Here is a 19,225-nt window from a genome sequence, read left to right as displayed (position 1 = left end):
GGTTCTTTCTGATCCTTACAAAACATTTACTCATTTCCATGAACTAAAAACCTTGCATCAACTTGGGGAAAACTGAAGTATAATTCAGTAGTAAATAATCAAGAGGACTAAACAGTTGATATTCTGTAAGTAACAAGCCTAGAGCACACTAACCAGCAAAGAATCATGTTTTCACTACCTCTAAATCCAGAGAAAGAGGCAGAGACAGTGATGTATCCTAGGAAACTTCATTCTTATGTTTCTAGGGAGTGCTCACCTGTCACGTAGTTGTTCCCTTAGATATGAAGACACAACAGTATGTCTTGCTATCAAAATAGGAACTATTGGAAATTATTTTTTCTCAAAATGGTTGCATTTCTTTGTTGTTAATAACACTGGCTTCTCCCATCTCCTGTATCCGGCAACTAAAATTACATGCAATTTTGCTGAGTCACTACACTAACTGAAGAGAAATATTTTTATTTAATGGGATGGGAAAGATTGATTTCCTGGAACAAATAGGTTTGTCTATCTCCAGCTGGCATAAACAAACATATTCTTGAGGAATGATACCAGGGTCTAAAGAGGGTGATGAACATCAAAAAGACCTTTCTGGTTATTCATTTTTGAAAATAACTGCAATAGGATACAGAAAGTAATTAACTTACCGATTACTACGTCTGTTGTTGAAAAGAGAATTCGACTGTAGCTGTTCATAAAGCATTTTGATTTCTGCCAGTCCCGGTAAAAATACAAGTATAGCACCTGAGTATATAAAAAGAATCAATCTGATAGATGAAAAAAAGGAAAAACTAATATGGATTATAAAGCTATTTTGAAATGAAAAAATATAACAATCTGAGATTTATCAGTATCAATTTCCTTTTCTTTGTAAACCCCTCAAGGATTTAAATAGATAGGTGTTTTTATACGTTTTTTGACTTAATAACTACAAAATAACTGGGATACTACTATCCTTCTAAAACAGGAAAAACTGAAGTGTGGAAAAATATACTGCCTTAAGTTATACTAGAATTATTAGCAAAATTCTTTACCTTTTTTTAGGAAGATTAGCCTTGAGCTAACTGCTGCCTCTTTTTGCTGAGGAAGACTGGCCCTGAGCTAACATCCATGCCCATCTTCCTCTTCTTTATATGTGGGACGCCTGCCACAGCATGGCTTGCCAAGTGGTACCATGTCCGCACCCGGGATCCGAACCAGTGAACCCACGGCTGCCGCAGCGGAACGTGCGAACTTAACCACTGCAAAACCAGGCTGGCCCCAGCAAAATTCTTTAAAGGTCTTTAAACATATTTCTGCAGTGTACTAGCCACCGACATTCTGTTTCTATAGGAAGAGTTATCCTTCTAATCTTCTAAGACAGGAAGACACTTCTCTATTAGTAAATAAAATCCATAAACATTGTACTGGAAATGAGAAAAAGAAGCTATAATTGGTTGGCCAACCTGGCAATCTAAATTCAGATATATGTTGAAGAGGCAACACATGACCTAACCATGCCATATTAACAGTATGGGCTTTTAAATTTTACATGAAAGAAAACAAGCAGTGATAACTGATTATAGTGTATTTCCATGCCACAAGCCATAGTCCCTTTCTTTTGTGCCTTATACAGAAAGGAAATTAATACCATCTTCATGCCCCTCCTTTAATCTCTGGCACCAGATCCATAATCTTTCCATTATATACCACATACTTCTACTAAAAGACTACAAAATTTGAGTGGTAAAATAATCTATACAGATGGAAAAATATTTTTTATTTATATTTTTATGTGCCTTCCGCTCTGCCCTCATGGCTTGGCCATCTGTATCAGGGATATCTTTAATATTCACAAATAAATCACTGACTCTAATCACTACATCTACTGTTTTGAATTCAGGTAATTATCTAACATTTCTTTTTGCCTGCTATGCTTGGTTTTTTTCAATAATAGTCTTTTCCTTTGGCATAAAACAAGATATTCAGTCCGGTGACAATGCATTAGCCAATACTGGCTACTTGTCAAGAGATGGGAAACAAGGCACTTCCATAATTTTACGTGGCTTACACATCTCTTTAGAAAATACCACATAATGATTAAAGCCTAGGCAGAGGAGGGCAGCCATTCCCATTTCTCTCAAGCACTGTGTAATGAACACATAATGTAATCTTTTGATCTATGATTCCACTAAATGATCACCCAACATTGGCTGGTTCTATTTGTGCAACAAATATTTACTCCATACCTAAATATTCTAGGCACCATTCTAGGGTCTGAGGAATATTGTGGTGCACAAGAAACCCTTATTCTTACGGAGCTTACATTCTATTGAAGGAGATTTATCAGTAAGCAGAACTATAATTTTGAACAGTGTTAAGTACTATAATGAAAATCATTTTTGGATTTTATGATAAAGTAGGTGGGGGGGCAAGAAAACAGGGTGGTCAGAGAAGACTTCTCTGAAGAGAAGACATCTGACAGAAACCTGAATGATGGGAAGGATTCAGTTATGAGATCTGGGCCATTCATTCTGGGGGCAAGGGACTGCAAGTGAGGTAAGAAGGCCACTGGAACAGAAAGATGGTGCATAAGGGGAAAGTAGTGATTGCTCTGTGTAATAGTAGTGGTAGTAGTAACAGCGGTAACAACAACAATAATAATAATGATAACTGTATTATTATAGTTATAACATTATCATTATTAAGGTTAATAACTAGTGGGCATTAACTATATGTCAGCCTCTGTGCTAAAATTTACATGTGGTTTCTTTTAATCCTCAAAATAGCTTTAAGTAAGAGGATTTATTATTGTCTTCATTTTACAAACAAGGAAACTGAAGCACAGAAAGATAAGGACTTTATCCAAGGTTACAGAGTCCCTGAGTAGCAGAGCTGGGAAGTTTATCAGACTCCGAAGCCTGTTCTCTTAACCCCACTACCCTGTGGCCTCCGTGTGCAGAGTCTTCATGTGATTCAAACACTCATCACTAGACTCCCATTTAGCCAGGAACTGAGTGTTTAATATGTGGACTATCCAGGCCTTCTTTTCAGCTTTCTTCCTCTTGGACTTTGTATAGTTAACAACTTTATGCTCGGTGTGAGCAAAAAGAGTGGGTGAACCTCAAAAAGTAAAAGGTCAAATTTCCCCCTGAAAAGCCTAGTAAGCAACTTTACACACAACTTTGGGAGAAAAGGTGGGGATGAGGGCGAGGGCTCCAGGAAGGGGGGTGTACCCACAGTGCCCATTATCTCAGTAAGTAAGCTCCCTTCTCTTTTGCCATCTCACACATAAATGAAGACAAGAAGAGTTACCTGGAGGGTAGGAGTGCTTTCCATCCACAATCCACTCTAACAAGGCCTCTATTAATTCAAGATTAACCTTTTCAAAATCCATGATGGACATTGTTTTGATAACTGATTTGCTAACCCCTGAAAGAAAGGTAAAAATCAGAAGGATAATTATACCTTATTGAAGACAATATGCCTGTGAACTAGGTAACTGTCTTGATTTGATTTAATAACACAGATGTTCACATTTAATGTACTGAAATGAACTCTTTTCTTTCAGTCTCTCAGAAAATGGAGGCTCACGCTAGAAGCACTTCTTGCTTGAACAATGACCTAAAGAGCAGGCGCCTGTCCCTGCTGGAAAGGCCCAGATAAGCCACTTTGAACTTTCCTGCTTCCTTCCCCTGTTTTATCCAGCACACATTTATTGACACTTTAAGTTCTAGACATAAAATTCAAAACCAAATACATTTTAGAAACACCTTCCAGATTAAACCAAATTACGAGTCAGATCAGGTCGAAGTTCAGGTAACAATAACTGATGAAAATCAACAGAGAGACCACAGCTTTCACCAGCACCCTTACAACAGTGACTCTTAACCTTAGGTTCCTTTGAGAAAATGATAAAAGTTATGGCTCTTCCCTGAAATATATATGTGATTTTAATGGCTTCACCAACACCCCTGAAGTCTATCCATAGACTTGAGATTTCATTGTATAGGCTTGCAAACTTTTCTTTAATTTTCAATTTGAAATCATACCAAAATAAAAAGTTACAAAATATTGATGAGTATAATTTGTATTTTACTACCTACCAATTTTTCTATAAGGAACACGTTTCTTTAATAATCAGGAAAAAATTCACTGGCAAGTCTAATAATTATAATCTAATATGTGTTGGAACTGCTATTTTTTCTAAGTTTAAGGTAGTTCTGATAAATTAAAGACAATGTAACTATGAAACAAGAGCCACGTTTTTCTTCTGGATCATGGTAGGGGGGAAAAACTAGTTATCTTTGGCATAATTATAATATTCCCCAGGAAGCACATTACCTTTATAGCGAGCCAGGAGCTGCTTAAAATCTAACTGTTGATCTGGCACTGCATCTTTCACAGAATCCTGATCCTGGAGGTGAAGGGAGAGCCTGAGGTCTTCCTCCACTTCTTCAAATGCAGTTCTGTTGTGCCTTGCTTTAAGCTTCTCCTTTGACATCTGTTTCATGGAGCGCATATATGGGCTCCCATCCGGTAACACATACCTGAGAAAGGAAGACAAAGGACTGTGTGTGTGTGTGTGTGGGTCTGTTGGTGAGGAACAAAAATATTCACATATTTTATATGCTTGTTCAGTAGAATGTTGCTCTGTTTCTGCCTAATTCATGTCTTATTCTTCCACATGCTATTAATCCAGTCCAGGATTCTGTTGGCTGTGCCCTATATCTGGGGAGGAACACACTGGAATGCTTTTGGTTCTGTTTTAAGATAATTCTGGAGGCAGTGAGTTTGAAAAAGAGAATAAAGACAGGTAAACTAGTTGAAAGATGATTTCCCCAGAGATTAACATTCAATGGAAGTGGGATAGGGCCCAGAAAATAACAATTTTAACAAGCTCCCTAAGTAGCTTATTGCACACTAAAGTTTGAGAGGCACTGTTTTGGGGTTTTTAGCTTGAGAATATTGTACCATTAAATAAATACAGAATTAGGAGTGGGGCTTATTAGGAATGGAAGAAGCAGGGAGAAGGGAAAAAATTCTAAGTTGAGTTTAAGGTGCCAGACATCAAGGGTGTTTCATTCTGGAGCCCAGAGGTCAGGAATAAAGATACTGAACTGGCAGTTCTCGGCACAGAGGCTACAGCTGAAATCACATGAGTCTAAGAAAGCTAAGGAAGAGCTTAATAGTGAGAAGAAACAGTGTAAGGATAAAACCTTGGGGAATCTTTAAGGTCAAAGAGTAGGAAGAGGAAGCAGGGCTTTCAAAGGAGAGAAATCTGTTCATATCCAGTAGACATAACCATTTTCTACACAGTACTGAAATTATACAGACATCTTAACACTCACACTGTACTGCAAACTCCTTGAAGATGGAATGATGACGATAGTAATAGCTAACACTCATAAAGCATGTGCTATGTGTTCTAAGCACTTTGCAAGTATTAACGCCAAGTATTGATTAATTAATCAATCCTCATAACAACCCTGTGAAGCAGTTACCATCAACATACTCATTTTACATAGGATGAAACTGAGTCACAGAGAGATTAAGCTACTCATCAATGTTACAGCTGGTAAGTGGAGGGATTTAAATACTCGCAGTCTGTCTGTAGAATCAGTACTCCTTTTTTTCATATATTTGGTCTTCCATCATTTTTTAATAGACTTAATTTTTAGAGCAGTTTTAGGTTCAGAAAAATATTGAGCAGAAGGTACAGAGATTTCCCATACACCCCCGTCCCTCACACATGCACAGCCTCCCCCATTATCAACATCCCCCACCAGAGCAGTACAATTGTTACAACTGATGAACCTACATCAACATATCATTATCCTCAAAGTCCATTAGGGTTTATATTACATTAGGGTTTATATTAAGCACTCTTAATATACAATATTGCCTGTGAATTGCAAATAATTTGTATAATAAATATTTGCTGAAAGAAAGGGGAAAATAAAATGCTCAAATAGAAAAATTAGAAGAAAAACTAACACATTTATTATCCTGGCATTCTGTTTACAAAGACTTACAGTGAATCTTAATTAATGTCTTCCTTACCTTGTCACAGCAATTGCATCTTCCAGAAAAAACTGATCAACAGGAAATGTACGACCTAGAAAATAAAATAGAAAACCCTCAGAATACCTGTTGAACTATCTTGAAATAGTTTCTATATGTAAAATTCTCTTAAAACAAAGCTTGGCATAATAAGGCACTATTTGTTCTGCCATCCTAAAAGTATCAATAAAAAAAAGATTTTGATGATAAAAATTGGAAGGGATATATTCCAGTTAGTAAAGAAAACAGAAGTGTACAGGTGGAGAGAGGATCGTTTGCTAATAAGATTGTTTTTTACCTCTTTTTTTTTAACTTGTTATACCTTTCCCACCCTCTCTCCTCCCCCTGGGGTAAATATTCCACCAGTGTATTCTAGATCAAGCATATAATTTCTTCTTTAAACCTACTGTCAACATCCTCTATAACTAGATTAACAAGTACTACTACAGTAGTTCCCCTTATCCACGGGGGACATGTTCCAAGACTCCCAGAGGATGCCTGAAACCACAGATAGTACCAAGCTCTCTATAAATTCTGTTATTCTCCATACACACGTACCTACAGTAAAGTTTAATTTACAAATTAGGCACAGTATGAGATTAACGACAATAACTAATAATAAAATAGAACAATTATAACAATATACTGTAATAAAAGTTACTCTAGATCTTAGCAACCTCAGCATATGATTTTTTTTCTTTCAAGTCGAGAACTTTCACCTTTTCACTTAAAGAAAGCACTTTACAGCTTCTCTTTGGCATATCTGAATTGCCAGCATCACAACTACTCTTGTGCTTTGGGGTCATTTGGTAAGTAAAATAAGGGTCACTTGAACACAAGCACTGTGATAGTGTGACAGTCAATCTGATAACTGAGACAGCTACTAAGTGACTAAGAGGTGGAGAGTATACAGCGTGGATATATGTCCTGGGCGGACTGATTTCAGATGATTCACGTCCCGGGTGGGGACGGAGCAAGATGGTGTGAGATTTCATCACACTACTCAGAACAACATGCAATTTAAAACTTATGAATTGTTTATTTCTGGAATTTTCCATTTAATATTTTCAGATCGCAGTTGACCACGGGTAACTGAAACCACAGACAAGGGGGTACTACTATAATATTCATCAGTCAGTGCTTCCAAATTGTCCCTCTGGCAATCAGTTGCAGAAGGATAAACCAAAGCCCAAGGTGATAAACTAATCCCAAAATGAAACTGAAAGCATCAAAAGAAGACCCAGACTACCCAACTTTACTTTCTGCCAGAGTGAACCAATATCCAGAAATGTAGCAGATCCAGCAATGAACAAATATGCTACACACAGATACAACTTCCCTCTTTATGACAGATTACCAATATAAGTGCACATTTTCATGTTAAACACAATGGAATGTTAGAAATCCTAATAACAGACTTTTTTAAAAAGCACATATAAAATTTATTAATTTCATTATATGGTTACGATCTCATTTGTTACAAACCATTCACTTCTCTAGAAAGAGGTATAAATATCTATTAATTTATACCTCAAATTAACTTCAAAATAACTATATTTGCTTAATAGAACAATACATATTTAACGACACATTTTAATCACCTGGTATAGTAATAACTGGGCAGGAATTGAAATATTCTGAAAAGAGTTCAGCATTTAAAGTTGCACTCATCAGAATAACTTGAAGAGTTGGTCTCTGTAACACAATGTCCTTCAAAACCAGTAGCAAGAAATCACTAGAGGAAAGAAAAGAAAACACCTGAGGATCAAACAAATTCAATACATGAAAATTAATAACTTTGACATATTTTGAGCAAGGAATGTGTAAAACCTATGTGAAAAAATTATAACACTCATAGAAAGATGTGTCATGTTCCCAGATGTGAAGACTTAACATTATAAAGATATCAATTTTTCCCCCAAATAAGCTAAATTCATTGTAGTATCAACCAAAACATCAATAAGATTTGTCATTGCATTTGATAATTCTACTACTTGATATCTACATGTACATAAAGAGGCATATACAAAGATTTTCATTACAGCATTGCTTGTAATAGTAAAGCAACAGGAACTACCTAAATGTCCATCAACCAAGATATGGTTAATTACAACAATATTATCCCTTCTTTGGAATAATATGAGACAGATAAAAGGAATAAGGTAAAGTTCTAAACACTGACATAAAAATATCTCTAAGACATATTGTTAGTGAAAAAAATCCCATTTGTAGAACGACATGTACCGTAGAACAGCTATGTCCTAGCTGGTCTCCCTGCTTCAGCCCTGGCCTCCCTGAAATCTATTCTCAATACGGGAGACCAATAATTCTGTTCAAATGGAAATCTGATTGTGCCACTCTTTTGCTCAAAATCCTTCAATGACTTGCTGAAGTCCTCACTAACAAGGCCCTACGTGACAAGATCTGTACCCCCACCACTCATTTTCTACTGCCCTCCCTCTTATTTACTTGGCTCCAGCCATACTGTCCACCTTACTGTCCTTGAGGCATGGACCTCACGTCCTTTGTATATGTTATTAATGTGCCTAGAATAGGCTTCTCCCAGACATTCACAGAGGTAGCTCCCTCACTTCCTTCAAGTCTTTACTCAAAAGATACCTTTCAGCCAGGTCTTACCTGGCCACCCTATTTAAAATTTCAAATGGTCCCCTCCCTTGCATTTCATATCACCTTTCCTCTTGTTAGCATGTAACATACTCTATATTTTACTTATTTATTTTGCCAATTGTTGGGCTCCCCGACTAGAAGATAAGATCTATGAGGACAAGGATTTTGATTATTTTGTTCACTACTCCAGAATCTAGAACAATGCCTGGAACATAGTAGGCACTCAGTAAATATGTGCTGACTTACTAAATGAATATATCATTTGTGTAAAAAAAAAAGGTGAGAAAACAGAAGTACCTATTTCTAACAAAGTAAACAACTATGTCAAAGTATAGAAGGACATATCACCAATCTGATCACCATAGTTATCTCTGGGGAAGGGACTAGGAATCATTTGGGAGTGTTAAAGGGGGACTTACACTTTATCTGTTTTGCTTGAACTTTTAATGAGAGCGTATTCTTGTGCTACTTAGTTCTCTTTAATTTAATGAGCTAATTTAGTTACATTTTATGACTACTTTGTTTCTCTTTTAAGGAAAAGGAAAATAGTATAATAGGCAAATTGTTAAGTAATTTATGGTACATCTATGCTTTAGAACTTCCTTATGCAATTAATAATAATTTCAAAGATAGTTTTGCTATCATGTTAACTATTAAATCAAAAGCAGCACACAAAACTATATAACCTCAACAGTGTTTGTGGACATACATCTCTCTCTCTACCACATCTCTCCCCTAACTCCCAATACACTCCCAGAAGAAAACAGACAAAAATTGTGGCATGGAATTAGCAATTTTATAGGGGGCAGAAATTCTTCTTCTTGCCATTTCTTTGATATTTTCTAAATGTTTTAGAATAATCATGTTGTTATCTCTATGATTAGGAAATTTATTAAAAATTTTAAACTAACACAACTGTAACTTTTCTATATTCAACCTTTAATCTTGTCTGTATTTTTAGTGATCTTGGCGCCTAGATTTTACTCCTATTTTCTGCCTTTTTCACTCTGAGATAGCAAACATTCTCTACTTTTTCTTGTACAGTCACCCACCGCACAGCAATGCTTTGGTTAATAATGGACCGCATTTACAATGGTGGTCTCATAAGATTAGTACCATATAGCCCGGGTGTGTAGTAGGCTATACCACCTAGGTTTGTGTAAGTACACTCTATGATGTTTGCACAACCACGAAATTGCCTAATGATGCATTTCTCAGAACATATCCCTGTCGTTAAGCAAAGCAAGACTGTAATTTGTACACTCCTTTCCCAAAGACTATTTGTAAATGCTTGAATCTCCCTTCTCCAGTGTGTAGCTCATCTTTATTCAGACATGAAAATATTTTGAATTTTTAACTGTTGATATTCTATGGGTCATTAGGTCTTATAAAAATCTTTCTTTTTGAGAACACTATTGCAGCCAGGAACCAGATCCAGTGCTATGCTCCAGTTTCTCTGAGTCTGTGGAAGTATAAATGTTATGAAACCCAAACCTATTCTTTATATTCAAAATTACACAGGATATAATTTCCCCTAAAATTTTATTTTGAGAACACAATCATTTAAATATCATTAATCTAATTGAAAGTTTTGATTTCTTTTTCCAAGTTGTTCAGTGATTCTATTAAAAAAATTTCTTCTTTCAAATATTCATTGGAATATTTAGCTGTAAAATGACATTATTTACCATTTATTTTTCCCCTACTGTTTTCTGGAGTCTCTACATAAAGAATATTTGCCCCTCAAAGATCCCCACTGTTTGTGGATAGTCATGTAAAATTTGTCTTCTTCTAGAAATTCTTTTTATTTTGATCTATACTTTTTATATGAAAGTCTGCCTTTCTTTAGTTTCTAATTACTTCATATTTCCTATTTCCTATAAATTAGTGTATTTATTTCATCTAACAAATAGTCTTCTGGTCACATATCTGCCCTGTTCAGTTCTTAAAAACTTTTTATCAGCAATAGCTGGGACTTCTTTTCACATTTGTTTCTTTGTTTCTTTCGCTACTAGCTATTTTCTGCTTCTTTGTCAGCCTGCCAACTTTACTTAGACTTTCTTTCTTCTTCTAAAGATATCCATTGTAGTATAGTCGTCTTTGGGAAAGCCTTGTAATTTTCATGGGATTGTTTCTTTTTTTTCCTACTTTTTTTCACTGCTCTAGAGCACGATCCACGTGACAAACTATGATTAATGCCATCTGTTTATCTGGTCCTTCCTTTTAAAATATTGAGAAGTTATAACTTAGCCCTTTAATCACTTCTAATTCCATTAAAATAAAATCCAAATGCTTTCTTATCCGTGGTGTATAAGGCCCACGAAGTCTGGCTCCTGTTTTTTCCACCTGCTACTTTTCCCCTCATTCACCACACAACAGCTTTGCTGGCCTTCCTCCAGTTTCAGGACTCATGAAGCCCTTTCCCACTGCAGAGTCTTTGCAAATGCTGGCCTTGCTCCCATTTGTCACGTGGGACTCCTTCTCACGCTTCCGTTTTTAATTTAAATGTCATCTCTTCAGAGTTATGATCTCTGACCATTTCATGGATCCCTCCCTCCAAACACAGCACCCTACTTATTCCTTCATAGTACTTACTCCATTTGTAATTATTTATATGTTTACTTGTTCACTGTTTTTCCTACTAGACCATAAAAGATAAAGGGAACCAAATATGCTTGCTCACTACAGTATCCCCAGCAATTAACAGATTGCTTGGCACTTAATACAGGCTCAATAAATATATGAATGAATGTCAGGACTGAATGAATGACCAAATGAACAAAGAAGGAAGAACATATTCACCAATCCATCAGCTACAGTATGCATTACATCTGTTATTCCTGCTAAGTATAGTGCCTAGCTCAGTATGATGCCCAGGAGAGTGCTAAATATCTCTTATTAGATGATGTCCATCAAATAGGATGACTCTTCCAGTGATGAACATGTGCTCTCCTAGCATTTTTAGTGTTACAGACCCTGGAGACCACAAAAGCAGTTCCTTTTCTCTAACTTAGGCCTTCTCTATGTCAAAATACCATTATTGGCCCTAAGAAACTGAATTGGAAGCAGAATAAAATTCTTTCAGCAACGTCTTCATTTTGTATGTGTGGGTATTCACTTGGAAAATCTTGTTTTACCTTTCTTCTGTCCTCTCATGAACTTCATCAACAATGATATGGGTGATTCCTTGTAGAGCTGTATCTCCTTCTAGCCTTCTCAGCAGCACTCCTGTTGTGCAGTATAACAGTCTGGTGGCTGAGGACTTACAAGTAAAAGGGCATAGAAAGCAGTCATGAAATTTTTGAAAATAGGAAACACCTTCCTGGCAAAGCTATTTTGAATGGATAGGGATAGAGAATATTGAAAACACAGCAGTTCCATTTAATATGAAACCATACTAAATGCAGTTTTTTGGTGACAACCACAATAAAAGCTTTTCGACTTTTTATCAAAATTTTAAGTTTAAAACTGATAAAAACATTTAAAAATTATTATAAAACATAAAAACAACAGTGAGTGATGAAATCAAATCTGAATTTGGCCATTCCTTACTTGGTTAAATGGATTAAGACCCAGTTTTAAGAGCAAAACAGTACCTAATAGATCACTTCTGCCCGTAAAGAATACAAGGTCTTTATAGAGGAAATTAGTACACCCAAATAAGAGTTCTTATACCAGAACGTTTCTAAAAGGACTTCAGCCCCACTGAAGTATATATCCCAAATTGTCCATGAGTCTCCAGACCCCAAGAATTCTTTATACGTGAAAACTGTAAATTTCTGTTATCAGGGAAAAAGCAGAGCATACAAACCTTGACACTTTCTAACCGGATCTGGTATCCCACAGTCAAACCCACCCTTTCTGCTCTCTCTTTAGCAACACGTTCAGCGACAGAGATCGCAGAGATTCGTCGGGGCTGGGTACAGATGATGTTAGCCACCTTCTCAGGTGGTCCATTCAGAGAATCATCCAGAATAAACTGTGGAATCTGTGTGGTTTTCCCACATCTGCATGTCAAAACAAATAAGTCCTGAAATGAGAGTGCTAGTTCAAGCGCTAGTTAACTAAAGAAGCAATCATATGCAATGAGGGAAGTGAGAAAGCTAATTAGAATAAAAGTTGTACAGCTTTACCGATCTTCTAAACCTACCTACTGACTTAATACCTACAGCTCGTAATTCCTAGGAATTTGCGCTCAGATCAACGAGGCAGTCAAATGACAGTGTAGTATCACTTGTAAAACTGGGACTCCTAAATAAACATTAGATTAAGGTCTGTAAATGCTTCTAGTAATGAGAACTCTGTATATGAATCCTAAAGAAATAGGAGTATTAGCTAATGATTTTTAAAATACTTTATATTTTCCCCTTTGATGTATATTGATTTGGCTAAAAGTGGACTGAAGCTAAAAAGAAAAGAAACTGGAAGACAAAGTTACTACCATACCAGTGAGTCTGGGCACACATGTAATTATTAAATTGAATACCCTTGAATACAGAACTAAATTAAGCCTGCAATTTGTCCCCGCTAAATAGGTTTGGATAACATATGGAGAATGTGAAATAAACAAAATAATGGGCCCTAAGGTGTTTTCAAAAGAACAAATAAAAGCTCTCAGGAAATCAGAATAAATTTAGAAGATAAAAAGTTTTCAAGCTAAATGTTCTGGAACTACCCTTTATATTTAAAAATGAACCTTGCTAAAAGCCTTTAGCGAGGCCTTTGCCTTAAAATTGTCTCAAGGTAGAGGTGTACAACGCCTTCAAATTCCTAGATGGATTTCTGAGTTTTGTTTTTGCTTTTTGTAATTTAGCTGTTGGTTACAGAAATTACAATATTAGCGTCTGTGAAATATTATTTAATATTTGACAGGAAAAAGCACAAATAACACCAGCTACTGGTTTTTTAAAAGTAGAACTGGTTACGATAACGAGGGTACATATATCATATTTACATGCATTACAAATAAACTGCACTCTTACCCAGTCATACCACTTATAACAAGCACCTGATGCTGGCTCAACAATTTAAGAATGGTTTCTCTTTCTTCCCAAGCAGGGAGTGATTGTCTTTCCTGCAGAATCGACTGGAACTGTCTGGAAGCCTAATATAATAAAAGATAAGGATCAGTTGGATTACTTTGAATCACCTTTCACAAAGCTCTGAATCTGGAGTCCCATAGTTAGGCCTACCCTTTCCGCTTTTTCTTTAACAATTTGTTCAGAGACAGAAATTGCAGAGCTTTGTCGGGGTCAGATGCTGATGATTTTAGTCAGAATGCTGCTCAGAGAATCAGCCAGAATAAGCTGTGGAATCTGTGTGGTTTTCCTACAGCCGAATAAACTGAAAGATTTTTTTTTTCAAAGATTGGCACCTGAGCTAAGATCTGTTGCCAATCTTCCTTTTTTTCCTTCTTCTTCTTCTCCCCAAAGCCCCCCAGTACATAGTTGTATATTCTAGTTGTAGGTCCTTCTGGTTGTGGCATGTGGGATGCTGCCTCAACACGGCCTGATGAGTGGTGCCATGTCCGGGCCCAGGATCCGAACCAGCGAAACCACAGTCCGCGGAAGCTGAGCGCGCAAATTTAACCACTCGGCCACGGGGCGGCCCCAAACTGAAAGATCTTAAGAGAAATAAATGTCTCTTGCTTAACAACTATCCAGCTCTTCCTAGCAAGAGTCTCTACACCAGCACTGTCCAATAGACTTTCTGTATGATGGAAATGTTCTATATTTGCGTTGTCCAATTTAGCAACCTCTGGCTACAGGTGGCTATTGAGCACTTGAAATGTGGCCAGTGTTACTGGGGAACTGAATTTATTTTATTTAATTTAAATTTAAATAGCTACATGCGGCTAGGGACTACCACACTGGACAGCATAGTTCTACACGATATCAGATTTTCATCAAAATCAATAATACTAAGAGCACTCACTAAAGGGTTCTTTTTGGCCAGTCACTACATCTATGTAACTCAGTCTGACATCTAATGGCCAATGCTACAAACACTGTACTGCATGATAACATTATCGATATATTTTTGAATAATGTAAGAAATTTATACATCATTTTCTGCATATAATTTTATCATATAAATTTATCACCTCTAAACGCACTGATCAAATTGAATATGTAATTTTCGTTTCTACCACATTATTGTTTATGGTATGATTTTGTATTCATTCTGATGTTCTATGGGTATTGCACTATAGTATATGTGATAGTGTTATACTGTATCAAAAATGAGATTCATAGAACTTTAGAACTGGAAGGGCCCTTAGCATCTAATTCGATCCCCAAACTGGTTAAGCAACTCACCTTTGTCCTAGATCCAACTCTGCCCTAACAGTTCACTTATGGGTTCTTTTAAAATGATCTTCAAAAACAACATAAACTTTGGAAACAGAGAGAATTAGCTTGAACCCCTGTGTTGCCACTTACTAGTTGTGTGACCTTGGGCAAGTTATTTATCCTGTGAGCCTCTGAAATGGGGTAAGAGTCCCTCCCTATCCTTCTCCCTTTCCACACTGATTTTTCTAATGTAAATGACAGTATTAATTTTTCTTTTGCTTATCAGATTGTCAACAGTATCAAAGCCACATGATTCTGAGAATATTTGGTATATATGTATATATTTCATTTTCACCAGCCATTGAATTCTTCAAAACTATCTAGAACATGCACCCAAATTTGCTGTGGCATGCAGAACTCTGACCACTCAGAGTGAAAAAGAACCAAAAGTATACTAGGCGGGGTAGCCAAAGTTTCCTAATTCCTAATCCCTTCATCCATACCTTAGGGAGGCAAGGCTAGCCGTTCTCTCAGAACACCCTACCTGTTTTATTCGGAACTGCTTGCAGATTTTAGCATTTTCAGCATGTACTGATTTTGCCTGCCAGTCATATCTTTTGGAAATCTTTTTCTTAAGGTTCACATAGCTTTCATTCTCCACTATAACTGGTGCAGGACCTTCATCCTCATCTGTCTCCTCCTCAGGTTCTGATTCTTTTTCAACTTGAAGGGGATAAAAGGAAACATTTGCGATATGGAGCCCTTTCTTTAGCAAAGGGGGAAGTCACTGTCTAACAAAGTAACAACAACAACAAAAATCATAAAATGGAGAAAAAGTTAAAGCTTGAATAAAGTAGGTTCATTCATTTCGATGCTACTACTCTCACTGCTAAAGAACTTAAAATGCATCTTCAAATAAACTTTAATCAAGTATAAGTGGCTATTGTTAAATCAAATTAAAAACGAAGAGACAATCACGGCACAACTTATTAATCCAGTAGACTTTTTACATTCAAGCAATTAACTGAAAGTTTCAACTATTTGCAAGTGTTCCTAACATTCCATGACATAAAACAATCCAAATGTCTATCGAATGATGAATTGATAAACAAAATGTGATATATCCCTATAATGGCATACAGTTTAGCAATAAAAAGGAATGAGGTACTGATACATGCTGCAATATGGATGAACTGTGAAAACGTTATGCTAAGTGAAAGAAGGCAATCACAAAAAGCCACATATTGCAATTCCATTTCTATGAAATGTTCAGAATAGGCAAATCCAGGGATAGAATGTAGATTCATGACTGATGGGATTGGGGAAAGGAAGAAATGAGAAGTGACACTAACAGGTATGGGGTTTCTTTTTGGGGTGAGGAAAATGTTCTGGAATTAGATAGTGGTCATGGTTGTACAACTCTGTGAATATACTAAAAATCATTGAATTGTACACTTTCAAATGGTGAATTTTATGGTATATAAATTATATCTCAATAAAGCTGTTACTTAAAAAAAAGTCCATGACACACAATTTGTCATTTCTTGAGGAATACATCTGAATCCTATAGGCTAGAAGCTCACACTTGGGAGTGAGTCAAGTGGCCAGTGAGTAAACCCAGCCAACTGTCCAGCATCCACATCTCAGTACAGCTTCATTGTTCTCTACTTATTGATGTTTACCTAGGAACGCTTATGAAATAATAAAAACTTGCTTCTCTGAAAGAAAGATGGCAACAAATAAGAGAGAATTCTCTGATGAACCTTGAAAAGAGGGTTTACTTGTGGTGTAAGTATCTGTACAGCAAACCTGGGTCTGGACAAAGCCAGAAGCTTGCATAAACATTCCTTTATTTGAGGATTTAAGGATTCATAAAGATAACCCTACTCTGAAGAATTCTGGGGGTCTGGTGTACTAAAAGCAGGAGGGTAAGGATAGTGGTATAGAAAGAGAAAGAACTCTAAAAACTCATTTAAAGTAATCCCATATAAAGTATCAGAAGCAAACATCTGACCAAATGAGTTAAATGAAACACATTTTCTAGGAAGATGCTTTGAGGTTCTTCCAACCCTCAACTGCTAGAATAAACTTATCATCTATACACTTTAAATTCAGGGAGCTCAAACACAATGACAAAATTAGGCCTTACAATTAAAGTCAGGGCATAGTTCGGGGGATTCTCACGCCCTTTTGCCCATGGACTGAGGAGAATGACTTGCTTAAGATCTCTGGGAGATCCTAGACCAGCCCCGCTCTACAACACCATCCACGTGATCAATGCCTTACGTACCTTCTGGAGTTTGATTTGAACCAAAAGAATTATTTGGAATCACTGGTTTACGACAGACAGGATTATTTACTCTGGTTGCAGAGGATACTGGCAGAGGGTTCACAGGAGGAACACTGTACTTGTGATGGGTATTTGTTAGTAACTTGACTATTTCTGATTCTTCCTCTAAAAGGGTTATCAAAGAATATACAACAGGTTCTGAAGTTTCTGCAAATATCAAGGCCTTGCCATAAAGGAACTCAGAAATATGTAAACGACAAGCCAGAGGTAGATTCTCATTGGTGGAATAAAATGCCACGAGGGGAGCTTGGTAGGGGTATTTGTGATCTTTAGAAAATCGAATTTCAAGTTCATATAAAAAAGATGCATCTTCGTTGGCATTAAGATGAGAATCATCGACACTTCTTTCTGCTCTTCCAACAATTTGATTTGGGGGCACTTCATGTTTGAATTTGCATTTTGATCCAAATTTACAATTTCCTTTGAGGTAAAATTTACAGACTTCAAGTGAAGTCTCCTGCACATTTTTGGTACTTTCCTTTGGCCTGGATTTGCAGAATTTACTTGTCAAATACTCCAGTTCTAGTCCAATGGTCCAGACTCTGTTCTGAATTCTTTCTATAAATTTTTCTCCACAGATTGACTTGAGAGCAAATGCTTCTTCCTGACGCTGTTCCACACACTCATCCAAGCTTATACGGGCAACTGCCTCCGAGATCTCCACCCTCTCTCCAAACGTCTCAGAAAAACACTGGGTGAGAAGATGTTCTAGTGATGCCCCCACATCTCCATCACAAATCCTCAGGGCTGCTTGACAGCGTTCCGTGTTGAAACCATATCTGCCAAGTACGAAACAGGACAAAAAAGACTGAGTAATATCAAATCACAGAAGTGAAATTCATTTAAATACATTTATGTGAAGTTATAACTATACATAGGCAGGGTTTGTATTTTGAAAAAGCATCTCTGACAATATTAATTCCTCCTTAATCCCCTATCCTAAAAGGGAGGATATTAGGCACATCAGGCACTGCTGGAACCCACACCATAGGAAAGTACTCAAGGAGCAGGAGTTGGCTTTATAACATGACTTCAGTTTCCTTGAATTCTCCACCAACTCCCATAAATGTTGAAAGCAATCACCTGGAGAGTTTTTGCACTGCAAATGTTGAGACTGCAAATTCTGGATTATAAGGCTCCACCAGGCCTGAGCCAGCATATTCCAAAGGATCAGCGTCAGGAACAAGGGAAGCTTCTCGTCCAGCTGACCAGTACTGCTCATCATCATAATCAGGCTCGTCATCTTCCTCCTCCCCAGAAATGCCTCTTCTGGCAAAGGTAACATTTTCACATATTAGATTCTAATTTCTACTTACTTCAAAAGAAATTTAGCAAGAATGTAAGAATTTGAGAAGCCAAAGGACATAGGATCCTGACTACTATTCAGTCACTGATTTAATCTTTTATTGACCTATTAATTTATATCTTGGCAATTAACATCTATTGGGCATTTACTACACACTAGGTACTATGTTAAGTGTCTTATAAGTACTGTCTCTTTTAAATCTTTCCAATAACTCTACCAGATTCTATTGGAATTTCCATTTTTCAGATGATCAACTAAAACTTAGAGAAGATTAGTAACTGTCAAAGGTTATGCAGTAAAGAGCAACAACAGATTTTAACCAAGGCAGTCTGACCCCTGAGCCTGTTTTCCTAACCATAGAAGCCTTGGCTCCTCTCTCTCTCTTCTCATTCATAAAAACCATCCCTAATTTTTGGCTCTGATGTATAACCACCCTTCCTAAATCTAAGACAGATAAGAGATTTGTAGATAGGATGGAAATTGAGCTGTTCTTGACTGACGACTCATTAATTCTGGTAAATGGAAAGAATTAACTTCTCCAATTGAAATCACAAAGCAAAAAAGCCACAAGAATAAAAATTGTTTCTCTTAGACAGATGGTGATGAGAA

General features: G+C 36.7%; 1 protein-coding gene across 6 annotated transcripts in view; it reads right to left on the bottom strand.

The window, feature by feature from the left end:
* DHX57 (DExH-box helicase 57) overlaps positions 1-19,225 on the bottom strand; it is a 49,596-nt gene that overhangs the window by 18,695 nt on the left and 11,676 nt on the right. For all 6 annotated transcript variants that reach the window (XM_046661310.1, XM_046661309.1, XM_046661311.1 and 3 more), the window contains 11 exons: positions 18,394-18,579; positions 17,251-18,089; positions 15,505-15,683; positions 13,653-13,774; positions 12,482-12,677; positions 11,808-11,932; positions 7,644-7,777; positions 6,043-6,097; positions 4,324-4,529; positions 3,295-3,411; positions 648-744 (listed from right to left, as the gene is read on the bottom strand). In XM_046661310.1, the coding sequence (XP_046517266.1) occupies positions 648-744; positions 3,295-3,411; positions 4,324-4,529; positions 6,043-6,097; positions 7,644-7,777; positions 11,808-11,932; positions 12,482-12,677; positions 13,653-13,774; positions 15,505-15,683; positions 17,251-18,089; positions 18,394-18,579 (2,256 nt within the window). The remainder of the gene's footprint in view (positions 1-647; positions 745-3,294; positions 3,412-4,323; positions 4,530-6,042; positions 6,098-7,643; positions 7,778-11,807; positions 11,933-12,481; positions 12,678-13,652; positions 13,775-15,504; positions 15,684-17,250; positions 18,090-18,393; positions 18,580-19,225) is intronic.

This window comes from Equus quagga, chromosome 5 (genome assembly GCF_021613505.1).
Source record: "Equus quagga isolate Etosha38 chromosome 5, UCLA_HA_Equagga_1.0, whole genome shotgun sequence".
Taxonomy (NCBI): Eukaryota; Metazoa; Chordata; class Mammalia; order Perissodactyla; family Equidae; genus Equus; species Equus quagga.
The sequence above is the reverse complement of the archived record's forward strand: the minus strand, read 5'-3'. Positions and strand labels throughout refer to the sequence as shown.